This window comes from Diorhabda sublineata, chromosome 8 (assembly GCF_026230105.1).
Source record: "Diorhabda sublineata isolate icDioSubl1.1 chromosome 8, icDioSubl1.1, whole genome shotgun sequence".
Lineage (NCBI taxonomy): Eukaryota > Metazoa > Arthropoda > Insecta > Coleoptera > Chrysomelidae > Diorhabda > Diorhabda sublineata.
In genome coordinates, this window is record NC_079481.1 from 1,892,839 (window position 1) to 1,912,809 (window position 19,971).

Below are 19,971 nucleotides of genomic sequence, written 5' to 3' on the forward strand. Positions count from 1 at the left end.
ACAAGACCCAGAAAGAGATGGTATGCGGAGCCAGATCTAATGGAAAGCGGAGCTCCGGTCAGGAGGGCAAAGATAAGAAGAAAAAAGCTCTTGTAGATATAAGGGAGAATGGGGATTTTTTTACAAAGGAATGTTGATATTTCAAGTTGAATTCAACTTTTAGGTCTGTTCTGATTGGTAATACGACAATTTATTAACAAATTTTCTTGTTGTTTCAGAATATTCTAGTCTAAAATGTGGTGGATCCTTCAGGCGTGTCTATTTCTCTCGATCTACGGCTGTTTGAGTCAAACCGTCGACTCCGAAACCGATATCGTTAATTCGCCGGAAAATGCGGCGCCGCCTCCACCGTCTCCGCTCGACGATTGTGATCCGGAAATGATCGGATTCGAATTAATAACCGGTAACGTGTTTTCGGCACCCGGATACGTTTTGGATTCCATACCGGGAACGTTGATGTTGACCGATTGTTTAGAAACCTGTCAAGGAAACGAAAGCTGTCAAAGCATCAATTACGAAACGGGATTATGCGTGCTATTCAGTTCGACAGCTGACGCCTTACCCGGTAAGTTCATTTAGATCGTACATATATCAATATTAACGTCAATTGGAAACAGAAAATTATCCCAAGCGCATACCAAAAAACCTCGCCTGCAGTTAGAACCTTCTTTGAACCTAGTCCTCCCTCTTCAGTCCATTGTTTTGATTGTTATTTTGATTTTTGATGTGAAGTGATGGACCCCACGTTCGGCTTTCTAAATTTTCGGTTAATATGCGATCTACCGCACATTTTGAAATGCCTACTATTCAATCGACGATTATCCAGAACCACTTCGTCGATTTTCTTCAACATTTCTGGAGTCGTCGTCATATTTAATCGACCACTGCGCTGTTGGTCTTCGTATATCGTCCAGTCTCGTCTAAACTGTACTACCCAAAATTTTACTGTTGATAACTTAGGAGCAGTATCACCCAGAGTAGAATTTAGTTCAACTTTTACATAAGTTAAGTTGAAATTCGTTGAAAACGTTCACTATTGAAGGCTGCTAAATAAATACTTAATAACGTGGCTTCTTCAAATGTGTAATTTCTGATATAGTGGTAACTACCACCATCTTTAGGTCAAGCCAAGTACTTCTGGAACCATCCTCGTAGCATTCAAGCATCCGTGTTATCAGATCCGAGATCTGGTATAGGCCACTGATAAACTGCTTGATTGTAATCCACGGAGAAATCAAAATTTCACATAAACCCGATGCGAATTTATGAAATTATTGTTTAGTGAGTGGATTATTACAAACTTTTTACATCGTTTCGAATTCCGTGTTGTGTCACTTAAGCATTTGTTAATTTCGACGGTTTCGACGGTTTCGACTGTTTTATGTGAAAAGTAGTACTTGAATCTTCTTCTCCAATTAACCTTATGTCGGATATTTCAAGTATAAGAACAGTTTTGTTTTTCAATTGAACAACTCTCGATAATTGTAAGTAAATATTGATTTCGCATCTACGTTTTTCCATTGTACAGTTAAATTGATTTCTTCGCAATAACGAATACAATTTTTTTTTTTTCATTATAAATTGAACGCGCTCCTTTATGAGTACTATTAATGTCAATAGTTTCGTTTTTATACAAAATATGGTTGAACGTTTTTGTTTCGATTGACGAGATGCAAAAAAAAATCACTGGCGTAGTCGGCGTTTTCATCAAGGTACTATATTTAAACAATCGATCGGATATTCAAGACAGAAAATGATATTTCCGGGCGGTTTTTCTTCTGTAGTGATTAGCTCCAAAAACAACCGGCAAAATCTTGTCGTAAGGAGGTGGATAGCGACGAAACTCCAACAGAAGAAGACACTTTGATCTTGTAAAAAGGAAAGCAACCCACACCAGAAACAGATGTAGATAAACCACTTCTGTTGTCATTAGTTTCGGAATTAGGGAATTTGGCGGGAAAGCTGGCAACGCCGACGACGTGGCTAGTGTCGCGGCCTAGCACGTACTCGTGTAAAATTCCTCAGAAATGTACAACAATCGAAGGAGAGTTATTTTCCATTAAGACAACGCGCATTCCATAATTCGATATACCGCCGCTGTAATTTACGAATTGCATTTGAAAATGGTTCACCATCCACCGTATTCGCCAGATCTGGTCCCCCGAGAGAACTTAACCACATATAGAAACTCCTATTTGGAGGAGAAATGCATTTGGAGAGTGATGACTTCAATGGGGAGTGTCTTGATTAGATTCCGTTCGAGAAATTTAATCGAAATTGATTCGAATTCTTTTTTTACTTATTTATAATTCGAATCGAAGTGATTTTTAGCAGATTTGTGGTGATTTTTTTCAATATTCGCCGTTCTACAGCCGCCAGTTTCAATCACGAACTACCAGATTCTAATAACTGGGAAACCAGTTGAGGGCTGCAACTATTCCGCATAAAATGATATCGATGTTCGAGTCGACGCCTCTGGTTTTGTCTTTAAGTAAACGTTTGGAGTCTGCTCTTACAGTTGACGTCAAATCAGGGTTATTTTACGAGTACTTCATTTACTTATTCAAGATCGGAAGCCGCAACGGACTTGCCTAGATAGTCATCTTCTTTCTGATATACTTTTCTTACTTTCTGTTTCTACATATTATAGAGAAATCGTCGTGGGAACGAAAAGCTTAGTTTCTATATTTAATTGGTACGAATATCGAAGATGTACAAGACAACGAGTGATGATTAACTGCACAAAGAAAGTGTCAAAAACGTGACGAAACTTATTGTAGACTTGAGCAGTTTGGTGCAGGGGTTTCAAAAGTTATTTCGTCTACCAGCCACTTCGAGAATAGACTATTTTTTGTTTAAAAACATATTTTTGCAACTAATACCTGTACGGTATCTTCTTAATATACAGGGTGTCCCACTACCAGTCAAAACTATCTGTATATGGCAAAATACTTTCGGTTCCACCGGAAATCGACTGTAACTTTGTTATTTTATATAGAACACACTGTATATTAATACATTTTTGAAATCTGCGTAAAATTTCAGTGTACTTTTGTATAAAAACTTTTTTGGAAAAATGCATACTTTTTGAGTTATTAATTTTTTTATAAAAAATTTGAACCTTGCAGACCCTTATAAATTATTTTCTTACAAAGATACCCTTGAGAATTTTAGAATGGTTTCTATTCAGTTGCCTTGAGCAAGGTCAAACGTGTTTGAATCTATGTTGAAACATTTTTTATTTTATACAGGATGTCCCACGACCAGTCAAAACTATCTGTATATGGCAAAATACTTTCGGTTCCACCGGAAATCGACTGTAATTTTGTTATTTTATATAGAACACACTGTATATTAATACATTTTTGAAATCTGCGTAAAATTTCAGTGTACTTTTGTATAAAAACTTTTTTGGAAAAATGCATACTTTTTGAGTTATTAATTTTTTTATAAAAAATTTGAGCCTTGCAGACCCTTATAAATTATTTTCTTACAAAGATACCCTTGAGAATTTTAGAATGGTTTCTATTCAGTTGCCTTGAGCAAGGTCAAACGTGTTTGAATCTATGTTGAAACATTTTTTATTTTATACAGGATGTCCCACGACCAGTCAAAACTATCTGTATATGTCAAAATACTTTCGGTTCCACCGGAAATCGACTGTAATTTTGTTATTTTATATAGAACACACTGTATATTAATACATTTTTGAAATCTGCGTAAAATTTCAGTGTACTTTTGTATAAAAACTTTTTTGGAAAAATGCATACTTTTTGAGTTATTAATTTTTTTATAAAAAATTTGACCCTTGCAGACCCTTATAAATTATTTTTTTACAAAGATACCCTTAAGAATTTTAGAATGGTTACTATTTGGTTGCCTTAAGCAAGGTCAGACGTGTTTGAATCTATGTTGAAACATTTTTTATTTTATACAGGGTGTCCCACGACCAGTCAAAACTATCTGTATATGGCAAAATACTTTTGGTTCCACCGGAAATCGACTGTAACTTTGTTATTTTATATAGAACACACTGTATATTAATACATTTTTGAAATCTGCGTAAAATTTCAGTGTACTTATGTCTAAAAACTTTTTTCGAAAAATTTATACTTTTTGAGTTATTAATTTTTTTATAAAAAATTTGACCCTTGCAGACCCTTATAAATTATTTTCTTACAAAGATACCCTTAAGAATTTTAGAATGGTTACTATTTGGTTGCCTTAAGCAAGGTCAGACGTGTTTGAATCTATGTTGAAACATTTTTTATTTTATACAGGGTGTCCCACGACCAGTCAAAACTATCTGTATATGGCAAAATACTTTCGGTTCCACCGGAAATCGACTGTAATTTTGTTATTTTATATAGAACACACTGTATATTAATACATTTTTGAAATCTGCGTAAAATTTCAGTGTACTTTTGTATAAAAACTTTTTTGGAAAAATGCATACTTTTTGAGTTATTAATTTTTTTATAAAAAATTTGACCCTTACAGACCCTTTTAAATTATTTTTTTACCCTTGAGAATTTTAGAATGGTTTCTATTCGGTTGCTTTTAGCAAGGTCAGATGTATTTGAATTTATGTTAAAAAAATTTTCATTTCATACAGGGTGTGTATAAAAATTAAATATTTTCGTAACCACACTTGTATATCTAAAAATTTACAGAAACATTTAATATCTGGATAACGGTGAGGTTTAGGTATAGAAAAGTATACATGAATTTGCCTTATTTTTCACCCCTGGATGCGTTAAAATAGAAAAAACCGGGTGGTTCTATTAAAAAAAATAAGGAAATTTGATATTTATGAAGTTAAACTTTGAACACTTTTTATACACACTCTGTATAAAATGAAAAAATTTTTAACATAAATTCAAATACATCTGACCTTGCTAAAAGCAACCGAATAGAAACCATTCTAAAATTCTCAAGGGTATTATTGTAAAAAAATAATTTATAAGGGTCTGCAACGGTCAAATTTTTTACAAAAATATTAATAACTCAAGAAATATGCATTTTTCCAAAAAAGTTTTCAGATAAAAGTATACTCAAATTTTACGTAGATTTCAAAAATGTATTAATATACAGGGTGTTACGTTAAAAATAACAAAGTTACAGTCGACTTCCGGTACAAACGGAAATCGGCCATCTTTGAAAATATATTAATTGAAAAGATCGTATCCGAAAACCAAAACGTAGAAATTTTCATGATTCTACTATAAGTATTTTACCATATACAGATAGTTTTAACTCTTCGTGGGACACCCTGTATATTTGAATTACAGAAATCGCTTTCTACACCTACCTCTTCACCTTTACTTTATTCTGGGCTCCTAATCAGGATTCCGATGCTTACAAGGGGCGTTATCTTCGGGCTTTGAACGCATTGTTGATTTACGTTGTATTCTTATCGATCGGACAAACTGTATATAACAAGAATCAACGTCATAGCACGTTAACGTATTATTAACGCTTGTTAATTAAGAAGGAATCTCTTCGAATTGCAGAAATGAACTGTGAAAAATGATAACTTCAATTATACGCTTTAAATTGTCATTCATTACTTGATATCCGACTGTATACCACGTGTAATTAACACGTGTGAACAATTTTCCGCTTCGAGAGCGTTAAAATTGAAGAAAGATCAAAATTAAAACTCCCGCGGATGGAATCTATCTAATCGTCTTTATTCATCAATCAATACGGTGGATATTTCAGTTTTCAAATATGACAATACTGATGTCAATATGTCAAATCTGTCATTGTCAACTTTGACGTTTTTAATGTTGAACGTACTCAGAACGTATTGTCGTACGAATGCTAGTTGGAACACACTTTTTCTATGACTTTTGACGTGGATTGACAGTTCTTATCGGTTTGTTTTTTTTTTTTGAAACTCAAAATTTAAGTAGCAACCCTCGTAACGTTGAACTGCCCTCGTAAATAACTTAATCGGAGAAAAGGGAAATTGAAGAAATTTTACATTCTCATTAAAATTAATTGTCTGTGAAAACTGAATTTTTTTCTTCTTTTAATTTAGCACATACATTAAAATATACAGTGGTAATTGTAAAAATTGAGCTGATTTACAGATACCAACATGTATTTCCATTAAATTTAATGCATGTAAATCGATAATAGAGGTTTATAAATAATTAATTGTCGTAATTTTAAGATTGAGAGCTTTTTATTACAACCAATTACGTTTTTAATAGATTTCTAGCGATTAGTTTTTCAATTAGTTTCGTTTTGTTCATTTTCATCATTATCGCCATTTGTTGTATTTTCGACAAGGTAATAGTGACACGTCGAGGTTTAAAAGTCGCGCCTTTTTCGGAGGTGGCCATTAATAAACGCGAACTAACCTCAAAAATCGATAAACGACTCAATTCAATGCGAGAAACGCACTTAACTTTCGAAATATGGCAACACCGATGCGAATATGTCAAATTTGACGTTACCATCATGAGTTTTTTACAGATACTTGAATCTTGATCGAAATTAAGTTGAATCGCGAAAATATTCGTGCCAGGAGTTTCTGTGACTTATGTGACAGCGCGGCGATCAATTTTCTTCGACTTTTGGTGATGGAGCGTCATATCCAGCCACCGCTAGTTTAGTGGAAGCAAATAATCGCCCTTTTAGAGCCATTAGAGCAACGTGGGCTATCGAGAAGACGTAGTCCTCCAAATAGACCCTTCGTGCCCCATTTGACGTTACCCAAAGTCCGATGTCACCTTTTAGAAGGTGATCAGACGCTTTGGTTTGAATCCTTTGATGTCGTTAGGCAAGTTGTGAGTACAGGACAACACACACCACAACGTGGTGTGCAGTTTCGTTCTCCTCCATACACCAACGGCACTCCGTGATGCCCAAAGTGTGAAGTGGTGGCAGTAACCGATTAGAAGACTGATTTCGCGTCTATTTAGCTATTTAGCAACTGTTTGGTGAAGGGTCCATCTAGAAGGATGCGTCTCCATCCATCTCTATCGAGCCCAACCGAGAAAACTGGGTTTTGGTCCCATTGGTGGGTCCGTTTCGTCGTTGCCTTTATTACCCGAGTGACCGGGCACCCAAACGAGCTGGATATCACTCGCCAGATTCTGAAAAACTTTCTTAAACTCAAGCACTAACCTAGAGCTTACTTTTTCAACAGTTATAGCTTGTATGGCAGCTCTGATGTCCGAGCAGATCTAAATTACGGTGTTTCCGTGTGTATTGCACGTCAGCATTCCATCACAGCGAATACCTCGGCTTTGAAGACGATAGCGAGTTCCCCAAGCGGTGTATTTTGGGGTGTTCCCTCAAAGAAACCTGCTATTCCTCCTAGAACCTTCTGCGTACCAAAATTCGATGTAGCCGGCTTGGAATCACCATTCCATTGATCACGATCAGTGATGTGTGTCTTCAGACCTTTATTATCAACAGTCGAAGGCGTCTTTAGGTTGCTGCCCATCGAAATGATTGGGCATTCACCTGTTTTTGACAATTGATCCAGTCCACAGTTCTTTGTGGGGCGGAAGGTCTAGTAAGACCTCAAGAAAGGCCTTACGCATGGATTCTGTGATACTGAGACCACCAAACGATGGCCTCGGATACAGTGGAGGGTGAAAGACATGGGATACAGCCCCTTCTGTATGCCCAGAGAGCGCTGGTGGTCTTTTTTTTATATTATTTTCCACGTGTTGGTGCCGGGTGAGATTTGTATCCAGTTATATCATATAGCCGAAACTCAGAAATTAAAACTGACGAAAATATCATTAATTGTAGTTGTAAAAATGTGATGGAACTTTTTAGTTTTCTCTTGTATGAACCAAAATTGAAAAAAAAAAATGATAACATCGAGAAAATCTAACTGAAGCGGTTAATGTCGAGGCACGTACTAAATACTGTTTGTGGCATCTCTGGAATTCAGTCCGCCGATTGAGCAACTTCATTCGTTTTAGTGGTTTTTATGGGTATATTCGGTACAGTGGATAAGTGATTGTTACTAAAGTTCAATAGACAATCGTGCGTGGAAAAAAAATGGAAAGAAAAAACTCGCAGTTATTTTATTTAATAAAATATTCGAAAAAAAAACGATAAACAATCTTTTCTTAACGGGATTTTAATTTTTTATGGTCATATATATTAGAAAAAATTCCAGATGAGCGATTTAGTTTCTTATTTATTACGAGGGTGACTGAAAAAGTTCGGGATATTTAATAAAAAGAATTTATTTACATTAAAATTGTGAAAATTAGTTTTTAGTTCAACATACTAGATGTTTCCGGACTTGATGCTAAACATTCCGGGTTTACGAACGATAAATAGTCCGACGGAGCCGAATCAGGACTATATTGTGGGTGTTCGATCACTATGGAACTACCTTTTTGTGATTTTTTCGATTTTAGACGCTTACATCACTTAGAACATTGAATCGAAGAATTTGCGCTCGTTTGGTGCAATTTTGGAGGAGATTTTTCGAAATATATTATGACAGTTGATGAAACATGGATTCTGTATGACCGAAACGATAATCACAACGATGGATATCCACGAATTCTCCAACGAAACCCACAATAATCAAACGAACCCTCGAAACAGACGTAAAATCATAGCAGAGTGTTTTTTGGGACCAAAAAAGCACGTTGACTAGCGATTTTTGTTTTTTTTTGACGAAAACTCTTTCCAGAATTATGCCGGATCGTAGTAAAAGCCCATAGTTTCAACCCCACACTAATTTTTGCTACAGTTTAGACGCTGATCACTTAGAACATTGTATCGAAAAATTTTCGCTCGTTTGGTGCAATTTTGGAGGAGATTTTTCGAAATATACTATGACAGTTGATGAAACATGGATTCTGTATGACCGAAACGATAATCACAACGATGGATATCCACGAATTCTCCAACGAAACCCACAATATTCAAACGAACCCTCGAAACAGACGTAAAATCATATCCGAGTGTTTTTGGGTGTTTTATTCCATATCATCCAAACGAATTTGAAGTTTTGAACAATTACCCTACAGTCCAGACCTAGCACCGAGTGACTTTCATCTATTTTCTGAACGCAAGCAGCGACTTGAACCACCACGCGCCAATTATTAGTCGCTACAAGTTATGAAGAGCTTACTGCAAAGATATGACAAAATCTGCTAGAATTGACAACTTATCTTGTAAATTTTTGATGTAAACATATTTTTATTTTGTTACAGGTGCATTGACTCGTTCCCAATTTCCGGTATTTACCATTTACGCCCAAAAAAGCTGTCTTGGAGTGAAACCTTGCGAAAGAGCTTGGTGCATAGATCGCGTCCAAAACCATCGATTAATCGGTTATGTTAATAGTCAGCACGCAGTTGGATCCCGCCAAGAATGTCTCGAATTGTGTTTAGGAGAAAACGAATTTTCTTGCAGGTGAGTCACGCAATATTTATATCAATTTTTCCTCCATATACTTTTTCTATATTCAGTCTGCATTGTTTTCTATGGTTGTATCTTTTATCAATAGACTTGAATCAACATCGACTTCGACGACAAGATCTGACAACAGCGCACGCCCTTATTTCATCTTTTTCGCTTTATTCATAGTCTCTAATCTCCTATAAATATTGGCATGACGAGAAAAATTTTCATTTCTTCACTAGAACCCTCCACTACAAGTTTTCATTCTCCTTACACGTTTTTCTTTCTAATCCTCAACTCCTTCCATCATCTGTAGTGTTTTCTTCTTTCCCGTACTACTCCAAATCATCTTGTATCTTCCTTTTTTTGTTTTACTTCCATATTTTAACTCGAATCGAGTTTTATACTTTTACTTTTGTGTCTTCGTCTATTTTTTTGTCATAATCAATTGATCAGATTATTTGGTTGTAATACTGACGAAAATATTAATGAAATCATAGAAAATTATGAAGAAAAATCATCATCAAAATCAAAAGGAAAGTGTAGAAATGACGAAAATGGTAAATTTATGGAATGAAAATGCCCCTGAAGGGCTGGTTTCTGTAATAAATCGAATTGAATACAACCCTCGAATATATTCATCAAGATTTGTTAAGTTGGTTTGAAGATGTGTACTGGAAATCATCTGTCTATTTCTTGGGCTGTTTAATATTTATTTTATCAACAAATATTCTCTGTATTCGAGAAATATTCGAATACTATGTGCACTTGAACGTGAAATTATACAGAATGTTGTCGGAAATAGTTTAGATTATAATATTGAATCAATTTATAATGGTCGGGAATTGTAAAATTAACTGTATGTTTAATGATCACACTATAGTATGCAAATTATGTTGATGTGGTTTTAAGTAGTTTCTATGAGGAATGTTGATAGTAATTATATTGGAATTATTGTTTCTTTTCACCTTTTTACTACACTTTATTCAACTTATTCTTATAAACTTGGTAAATAATATTTTCGTCAAAACTACATGATATTTCGCGTGAATTATGGTGTTTATAACTTTTAAACTGTGAACCTTTAACTCACATATAATAAATTTTCTGTTCAAAAAGACATTTCTCGTATAAAATATCTCAACTGGCGCAGTCAGTAGGATATTTTGGAGACATTTCAAACTAAAGAAGATGAAAAAAATCAATAAACAATTGAAAAAAACAACCCATTTGACGGTGTCGTTTTAACTTAAGTAGGGAGGATTTAGATCGAGTTATTTTGCTCACACTATATAAAAATATCTGTGTCGGCATTTAACGATAAGATTCTCAGATTCATTCTGTTTGTAATTTTGAAATTTTCAACTCACATTAAACGAATTTTGTGTTTAAAAAGACATTTCTCGTAGAAAATATCTCAACTGGCGCAGTCAGTAGGATATTTTGGAGACATTTCAAACTTAAGAAGAGTCGTGGGACGCCAAATGTCAACGATTGTCAGCCATTTAGTCTATACTCTCGAACGCACTGCCTACAATGTCTATATACAAATCAGTGTAGCCGTAGCCTTCGTTTTTATACAAGATGTTTTTGTTATACACCCTAAAAATGATCCACGTATAAAAATATCGAAAATTTTAACACCCGAAAAGTTTATGTACAAAACAAAATGAAGAAGCTCTAAGTTGGAGGTTCTTAGAACCGTTTTTGGTATTCGTACTAAAAGGAACAAGCTTTGAGTCTGTTGGTTGAAAGTCACGTGGTCGAATTAGCTAAAACAGCTTCACAAAAACATCTAAATCTGTACAATCGTCCATGTTCGGAGTATCGCTCGCACATTTGAAGCTCGTTTCTCAAACATACTCTGAAGATGCTCGACTCGATTCAGAAGACACTCATAGGCGATTCGTGAAGACGTGTTCGCCTGCAGACGATGGGTACGTCAATTAATCGAGACTCCTTTCTTAGGAGAAGTTCAAGGTCAATATCTACAGGCATCTGGACACCACTCGAAACTTATTGACCAGAAAGACATTTGGTAAATACAATACGAGACAATTTGTTAATATGCTAATTGAAAATAATCGAAAACTTCTTGAAATAAAAGTCTTACTGTATATTTTCAATTTACTTAGCATCTGTTAATTTTTTTTGTTTATGAACAATTAACTTAACGGTAGTTTTATGTATCATATGCTCGATAGAGTTCATTCACTAGTTACGGCAACACCGCGTGTTTTGTCAAAACAATTTCTAGTTCTGTGATTGTTCGATGAATTCATTTTTTCCTTACGGGCATCAAATTTTCACTTAAAGACATTTTTTGACTCTAAAAAATATATGTTAACGTGTTAAGTCGAATTAAATAATCTACAAAACGTAGTGGATTATAATTATCAACCACGTGATGTCTTAAGCCCCTTTCACATGCTCGTCGAACAGTGGCGAACAGCAAACAGCGAACACGTACGTGTGGATGGGTGTTCGTCGATGTTCGCCCGTTTGTGTTTGTGTTCGGCGTAAGTGTCTATTTTTCTTGTTGGGTGATTGTGGTTGGTGTTTGGAACTTCGTTTATTTATCACCAGCGATGTTCGTGACAAATACCCAACGTGTGAATGGGACTTTAAAGGCACTAAACAAACTGCGAAGAAATATTCGTCTGTACGAATTGTGAGATCACATCACATCTCCACTTAAAATGGTCCAATTGACAGCTGTGTATTCCTGAAACGAAAATATCTTAACTGGCGCAGTCAGTAGGATATTTTGGAGACATTTCAAACTGAGGAAGATGGAAAAAGCCAATCAACAACCCCGACAAAACAACCCCTGTGACTTGCTCGTCGGGTATACGCGTTTTCAGTATGAATAACCGCGCTTCAAGTGTACGAACGCGCGTCACGAAACTATATTTACTAAATTTCAACAACAATTTCCTAATTCGCAGCTACCAACTCGTTCAACCGTGCGAAAGACCTACCGGAAATTCTTAAAAACGGGCTCTGTTGTCGACGCGCCAAAGTTATCTGGAACGGTCCAACACTCGTGAGCATCCGTCACGTTTATGCAGTGACAGTTACCCTTTTGTTATTTTTCTATGGAAACCCCTTAAGAACAAAAGTTATAACGCTCGTATCTCGAAATTGGATTCAGGCACGTTATTTTCGTCGAGCCCGGTTGAATAAATTGTATCGAAAAGGCGAACGAACTCGCATAAAGCATCCAAATGACCGACACTCGACGTTAACTAAGTACTTGTAATAAACTATATGAAGTTCATGGTTTCCGCGATACAGAAACATCTTCTCGCTCATTCTCTTTCCACTCATATATGTTATTATTACGATGTTGTGAACGTTCTCTCTCAATATCGAAAAAAAAAAACAAAAAACAAAAACTCATACCCGGGCAATATATTTTTCTAATCGACTTTAGTTTCCTATATCTAGAGGGCGAAATTGCAGTATCGTTAATCATTTAAAATGTTTTCTTCTAGATTCGATACGATAAATATATGGTTTCTGTGTGTAAATTGAACGTTACATCCTATATAAACAACGCGTTCGATTTTGCTGATTTTCAGATATTCATCTACACGTCCACGTTGCCGTATATCTATTCGTTTCACTAGAAATAAGGCTAATTGATGATTAATTGGTTTATAATGAGAATTGAAATGTCCCTGGGGCCTTATAGAAACATATTTTAGTTGAAGTACTGATATTTCAGTACTTTGTGTGACATCCATTGTCTTGAAATGCCTGCCCCTGTACCAAAATTCCTGTACCAAAATCCCTGTATCAAAATTCCTGTACCAAAATCCCTGTACCAGAAATTCCTGTATCAAAATCCCTGTTCCAAAATCCCCGTACCAAACCCCTGTACCAAAAATTCCTGTACCAAAATCCCTGTACCAAAATCCCTGTACCAAAATCCCTGTACCAGAAATTCCTGTACCAAAATCCCTGTTCCAAAATCCCCGTACCAAAATCCCTGTACCAGAAATTCGTGTACCAAAATCACTGTACCAAAATTCCTGTACCAATATCCTTGTATCATCATCCCTGTACCAAACCCCTGTACCAAAAATTCCTGTACCAAAATCCCTGTACCAAAATCCCTGTACGAAAATCCCTGTACCAGAAATTCCTGTACCAAAATCCCTGTTCCAAAATCCCCGTACCAAAATCCCTGTACCAGAAATTCGTGTACCAAAATCCCTGTACCAAAATTCCTGTACCAAAATCCTTGTATCATCATCCCTGTACCAAACCCCTGTACCAAAAATTCCTTTACCAAAATCCCTGTACCAAAATCCCTGTACCAAAATCCCTGTACCAGAAATTCCTGTACCAAAATCCCTGTTCCAAAATCCCCGTACCAAAATCCCTGTACCAGAAATTCGTGTACCAAAATCCCTGTACCAAAATTCCTGTACCAAAATCCTTGTATCATCATCCCTGTACCAAACCCCTGTACCAAAAATTTCTGTACCAAAATCCCTGTACCAAAATCCCTGTACCAAAATCCCTGTACCAAAATCCCTGTACCAAAATCCCTGTACCAGAAATTCCTGTACCAAAATCCCTGTTCCAAAATCCCCTTCCCAAATCCCTGTACCAGAAATTCCTGTACCAAAATCCCTGTACCAAAATCCCTGTACCAAAATCCCTGTACCAGAAATTCCTGTACCAAAATCCCTGGTCCAAAATCCCCGTACCAAAATCCCTGTGCCAGAAATTCCTGTACCAAAATCCCTGTACCAAAATCCCTGTATCAGAAATTCCTGTACCAAAATCCCTGTTCCAAAATCCCCGTACCAAAATCCCTGTACCAGAAATTCCTGTACCAAAATCCCTGTTCCAAAATTCCCTTCCCAAATCCCTGTACCAGAAATTCCTGTACCAAAATCCCTGTACCAAAATCCCTGTACCAAAATCCCTGTACCAAAATCCCTGTATCAGAAATTCCTGTACCAAAATCCCTGTTCCAAAATCCCCGTACCAAAATCCCCGTACCAGAAATTCCTGTACCAAAATCCCTGTTCCAAAATCCCCTTCCCAAATCCCTGTACCAGAAATTCCTGTACCAAAATCCCTGTACCAAAATCCCTGTACCAAAATCCCTGTACCAAAATCCCTGTACTAGAAATTCCTGTACCAAAATCCCTGGTCCAAAATCCCCGTACCAAAATCCCTGTGCCAGAAATTCCTGTACCAAAATCCCTGTATCAGAAATTCCTGTACCAAAATCCCTGTTCCAAAATCCCCGTACCAAAATCCCTGTACCAGAAATTCGTGTACCAAAATCCCTGTACCAAAATTCCTGTACCAAAATCCTTGTATCATCATCCCTGTACCAAACCCCTGTACCAAAAATTCCTTTACCAAAATCCCTGTACCAAAATCCCTGTACCAAAATCCCTGTACCAAAATCCCTGTACCAAAATCCCTGTACCAGAAATTCCTGTACCAAAATCCCTGTTCCAAAATCCCCGTACCAAAATCCCTGTACCAGAAATTCGTGTACCAAAATCCCTGTACCAAAATTCCTGTACCAAAATGCTTGTATCATCATCCCTGTACCAAACCCCTGTACCAAAAATTTCTGTACCAAAATCCCTGTACCAAAATCCCTGTACCAAAATCCCTGTACCAAAATCCCTGTACCAAAATCCCTGTACGAGAAATTCCTGTACCAAAATCCCTGTTCCAAAATCCCCTTCCCAAATCCCTGTACCAGAAATTCCTGTACCAAAATCCCTGTACCAAAATCCCTGTACCAAAATCCCTGTACCAAAATCCCTGTACCAAAATCCCTGTACCAGAAATTCCTGTACCAAAATCCCTGGTCCAAAATCCCCGTACCAAAATCCCTGTGCCAGAAATTCCTGTACCAAAATCCCTGTACCAAAATCCCTGTATCAGAAATTCCTGTACCAAAATCCCTGTTCCAAAATTCCCTTCCCAAATCCCTGTACCAGAAATTCCTGTACCAAAATCCCTGGTCCAAAATCCCCGTACCAAAATCCCTGTGCCAGAAATTCCTGTACCAAAATCCCTGTATCAGAAATTCCTGTACCAAAATCCCTGTTCCAAAATCCCCGTACCAAAATCCCTGTACCAGAAATTCCTGTACCAAAATCCCTGTTCCAAAATTCCCTTCCCAAATCCCTGTACCAGAAATTCCTGTACCAAAATCCCTGTACCAAAATTCCTGTACCAAAATCCCTGTATCAGAAATTCCTGTACCAAAATCCCTGTTCCAAAATCCCCGTACCAAAATCCCCGTACCAGAAATTCCTGTACCAAAATCCCTGTTCCAAAATCCCCGTACCAAAATCCCTGTACCAGAAATTCCTGTACCAAAATCCCTGTACCAAAATCCCTGTACCAAAATCCCTGTACCAAAATCCCTAAACCAAAAATTAGTTATAAGTTATAGCAACAGTTAAATACTGAGGTTAGAAACTCTTCCAGAGCTTTGGACTTCAGTATGCCCCTTTGGAAACGCAGTTTTTACCATTAGCTTCTTTTTGCAAGGAAATACGCCTAATTAATTGGCAAATTAATATACGCAGGAATTTACGGATTCAAAATTTTGAGCAGCCGAATTCAAATGTGGCTGACTAAAGTAGAGCGCTTGGAGAATGACGTAGCAGCGATTTATTCGAAAATGGTGCTGAAATACCATCGAATTGAGGTTAGAAAAGTATATAGGAAGAAGAAATAAAGACAAGGATTGTCCCGGAATCACCTGAACCAACAAACGTTTCATTTTTCAACGTAATCACCTTTCAGCTCCATACACTTTTCCCGGCGATAAGTTCAATAAGTTGGAAACAGTTTTCATAATAATTTCCTCAAAATATCCACTAACCGCTGACATAATCTCTTCATTTTTGGAAAAATTTGGACCACTGAGTCATTTTTTTAAGTCCGGGTACAAAAGGTAATCCGAGAAGTACTTTTTTGCAAATGGAACGATCTTTGTCTTCTTTGGAGCACTTTTCTTCAAAATTTCTGTAGTCGTAACCTCATTTGGTCGACCACTGCGCTGCTGGTAATCCCAGAACGTAGTTGCAGCTAATTTTTGACCCGCTAAGTAAAAACCGAACGCTCTATATCAATTATTAATATTGATATGTATAAATAGGTGAAGTAGCTTCTTTAGAATACTACGGTCAACTCAACGAACTGTTTTTTTTTTTTTGGATTCAAAGTAAAGGAGGAGATAGAACCCATTCGAATCTCCAGGTACGAATACCAGTGACAAATTACATTAAACAAATTAATCTCCGAGTTCAAATGGGCATAACGATATCAATTACAGGTTGTAGTAAATAGGCATTTAGTAATTTCAACTACAGACTTCAACATAATCTGTCTCGATTCTTTAACTAATAAAAGTTGTTTGTCCGATTTATTGTAGCACAACCGGATGGATTCTTTCAGGTAAATTGCGTTTTATTGCGAATTGTACGAGAAACAAAAAAAAAGATGTTTTAAAAATCCTGAAATTACTCAATTTAGTAATAAAGTTTTATCGTTATTATCTTTATTATCTACTAAATAAACTCGTGGATGAAATCGAGGCACCGCACACTCTAATTCATCTAGAATAATTAGCACCGAAAAATTAGTCGAATATAATCTCAACATAACCTCAAAATTCGTTATTTTTTCGTTTGTTATATATATAGTTCTACAGGATTCATATCCGGACTGTTAGGTGGCCAGGGATATTAACCCAAACCTTTTTCCGCGTCCATCTGGAACAGAACTCGTTTCTGATCAATCATGATCCGATTCCGTTGTAGTCTTGCAAAATTTAATCTCCACACTTCGCGTTCTCTGGTAAGCAAGGTTTTTTTGACTGGTTTTCTGTTGCTAACCATGCTTCTTGTTTCTCAGAGCTCCTTATCTCAAAAAACCATCATCAATTTGATTAGAGCATGGAATGACGTCTTCCTAACAAACCAGCGACATCTCGCTCGAAGTAATTTTCCAGTTGTACCTCAGGGTTCAGTTCTGGGTCCAGTTTTTTTTTGGTATTCGTTAACGATGTCACAGACTTTCGATTAATGGTAAATGGTCGGAAGATTTCTGTTTAAACACTGAGGAAACTCTGGTTTTAGCCTATGAAGGAGCTTCGCCAGCTCTGAAACTCAACGGTGACTCGTCCTCTGCTTGTTTTGCGATTAGATCTTGATCTTGGGAGTCTTGTAGTTTACACTTCTTCGAATCTATCTTCAATTCCACACAAAAATCTAACGCTCATCGCTGTTTTCGTTTTAGAATCTGTTTGTTTGGTTCACGATTCAACCGAGAGACTTATTCGAGCCTAACCTACTAGAAGAAGAATTTGGACTTTTACTTAACTATTATTCAAATAAAATTTTGGATATTTATGCACTATACAGAAACTTTTCGCGCCCACACCCTATATACTGAATAATATCGATTCGACTGAATTTTCTTGGAAACTGAATCGGAACAAATCGTTTCGGGTATTGAAAAAAATTAATGGAAAGATACGTGCGTATCAAAATTAATAACAATATTCCAGCTCTGCTTCTTTTTTTTTAATTATATAAATAAAACCGCAGATCCTGCAAATACTGTTTTTATGCGCGTCTGGACATTTTATTGACCTCGACATCCGAATAAATTCGATTTACACCGCAAGACCTATAATTTTAGGAAAAAAATACCCTCTTTATAATTAGAAGCCGAATTTGAAAAAACGAAACGAGTTTCTTTTAAATATTTCATCGATTCGTTATTTTCGCATGCCGAATCAGAATTTCCCGATGTGTGGGTCGTAAAAAAATTCATTGGGAGAGAGTTTAACGAAAACAAAATAAATTAGACCGAAAGAAACTATTGAAATCGAACTTAATAAAGCAGAAAGATTCATTTGGAACCGGTTCTACCTATTCAATCGATTGTTTTGATCCACCACTGCGTTGTTGGTCATCGCAAGTCGTCCAGTCTCGTCTAAACTTTGCTACCCAATATTTTACTCTCGATACCGGAAGAGCAGTCTCATCCAAAGTAGAATCTAGCTCAGTTGGTTGAACTAAAGCTTAGTTCCACTACTAATAGCCGTCAAACAACTAAATCTCCTGGTTTATTTAGATTTATTCGGAATTACATACTAGAATTCGAAAAAAAAGTCTAGAAATTACGACGTTATGACTTTGCTTGCAGATGGAATGGTTATTGTCTTCTTTGGAACCGGTTCTATATATTCAATCGATTGTTTTGATCCACCACTGCGTTGTTGGTCATCGCAAGTCGTCAAGTCTCGTCTAAACTTTGCTACCCAATATTTTACTCTCGATACCGGAAGAGCAGTCTCATCCAAGGTAGAATCTAGCTCAGTTGGTTGAACTAAAGCTTAGTTCCACTACTAATAGCCGCCAAACAACTAAATCTCCTGGTTTATTTAGAGTTATTCGAAATTACATACTAGAATTCGAAAAAAAAGTCTAGAAATAACGACGTCATGACTTTGCTTGCAGATGGAACGGTGATTGTCTTCTTTGGAACCGGTTCTATATATTCAATCGATTGTTTTGATCCACCACTGCGTTGTTGGTCATCGCAAGTCGTCCAGTCTCGTCTAAACTTTGCTACCCAATATTTTACTCTCGATACCGGAAGAGCAGTCTCATCCAAAGTAGAATCTAGCTCAGTTGGTTGAACTAAAGCTTAGTTCCACTACTAATAGCCGCCAAACAACTAAATCTCCTGGTTTAGTTAGAGTTATTCGAAATTACATACTAGAATTCGAAAAAAAAGTTTTAAAATAACGACGTTATGACTTTGCTTGCAGATGGAACGGTGATTGTCTTCTTTGGAACCGGTTCTACTTATTCAATCGATTGTTTTGATCCACCACTGCGTTGTTGGTCATCGCAAGTCGTCCAGTCTCGTCTAAACTTTGCTACCCAATATTTTACTCTCGATACCGGAAGAGCAGTCTCATCCAAGGTAGAATCTAGCTCAGTTGGTTGAACTAAAGCTTAGTTCCACTACTAATAGCCGCCAAACAACTAAATCTCCTGGTTTATTTAGAGTTATTCGAAATTACATACTAGAATTCGAAAAAAAAGTCTAGAAATAACGACGTCATGACTTTGCTTGCAGATGGAACGGTGATTGTCTTCTTTGGAACCGGTTCTATATATTCAATCTATTGTTTTGATCCACCACTGCGTTGTTGGTCATCGCAAGTCGTCCAGTCTCGTCTAAACTTTGCTACCCAATATTTTACTCTCGATACCGGAAGAGCAGTCTCATCCAAAGTAGAATCTAGCTCAGTTGGTTGAACTAAAGCTTAGTTCCACTACTAATAGCCGCCAAACAACTAAATCTCCTGGTTTAGTTAGAGTTATTCGAAATTACATACTAGAATTCGAAAAAAAAGTTTTAAAATAACGACGTTATGACTTTGCTTGCAGATGGAACGGTGATTGTCTTCTTTGGAACCGGTTCTACTTATTCAATCGATTGTTTTGATCCACCACTGCGTTGTTGGTCATCGCAAGTCGTCCAGTCTCGTCTAAA

General features: G+C 36.6%; 1 protein-coding gene across 1 annotated transcript in view; it reads left to right on the forward strand.

The window, feature by feature from the left end:
• Positions 1 to 234: 234 nt before the first annotated feature.
• The window catches only part of LOC130447816 (uncharacterized), a 66,443-nt gene continuing 46,706 nt past the window's right edge, over positions 235 to 19,971 (forward strand). Inside the window, exons 1-2 of the mRNA XM_056784847.1 lie at positions 235 to 565; positions 9,207 to 9,408. Of these exons, the coding sequence (XP_056640825.1) occupies positions 235 to 565; positions 9,207 to 9,408 (533 nt within the window). The remainder of the gene's footprint in view (positions 566 to 9,206; positions 9,409 to 19,971) is intronic.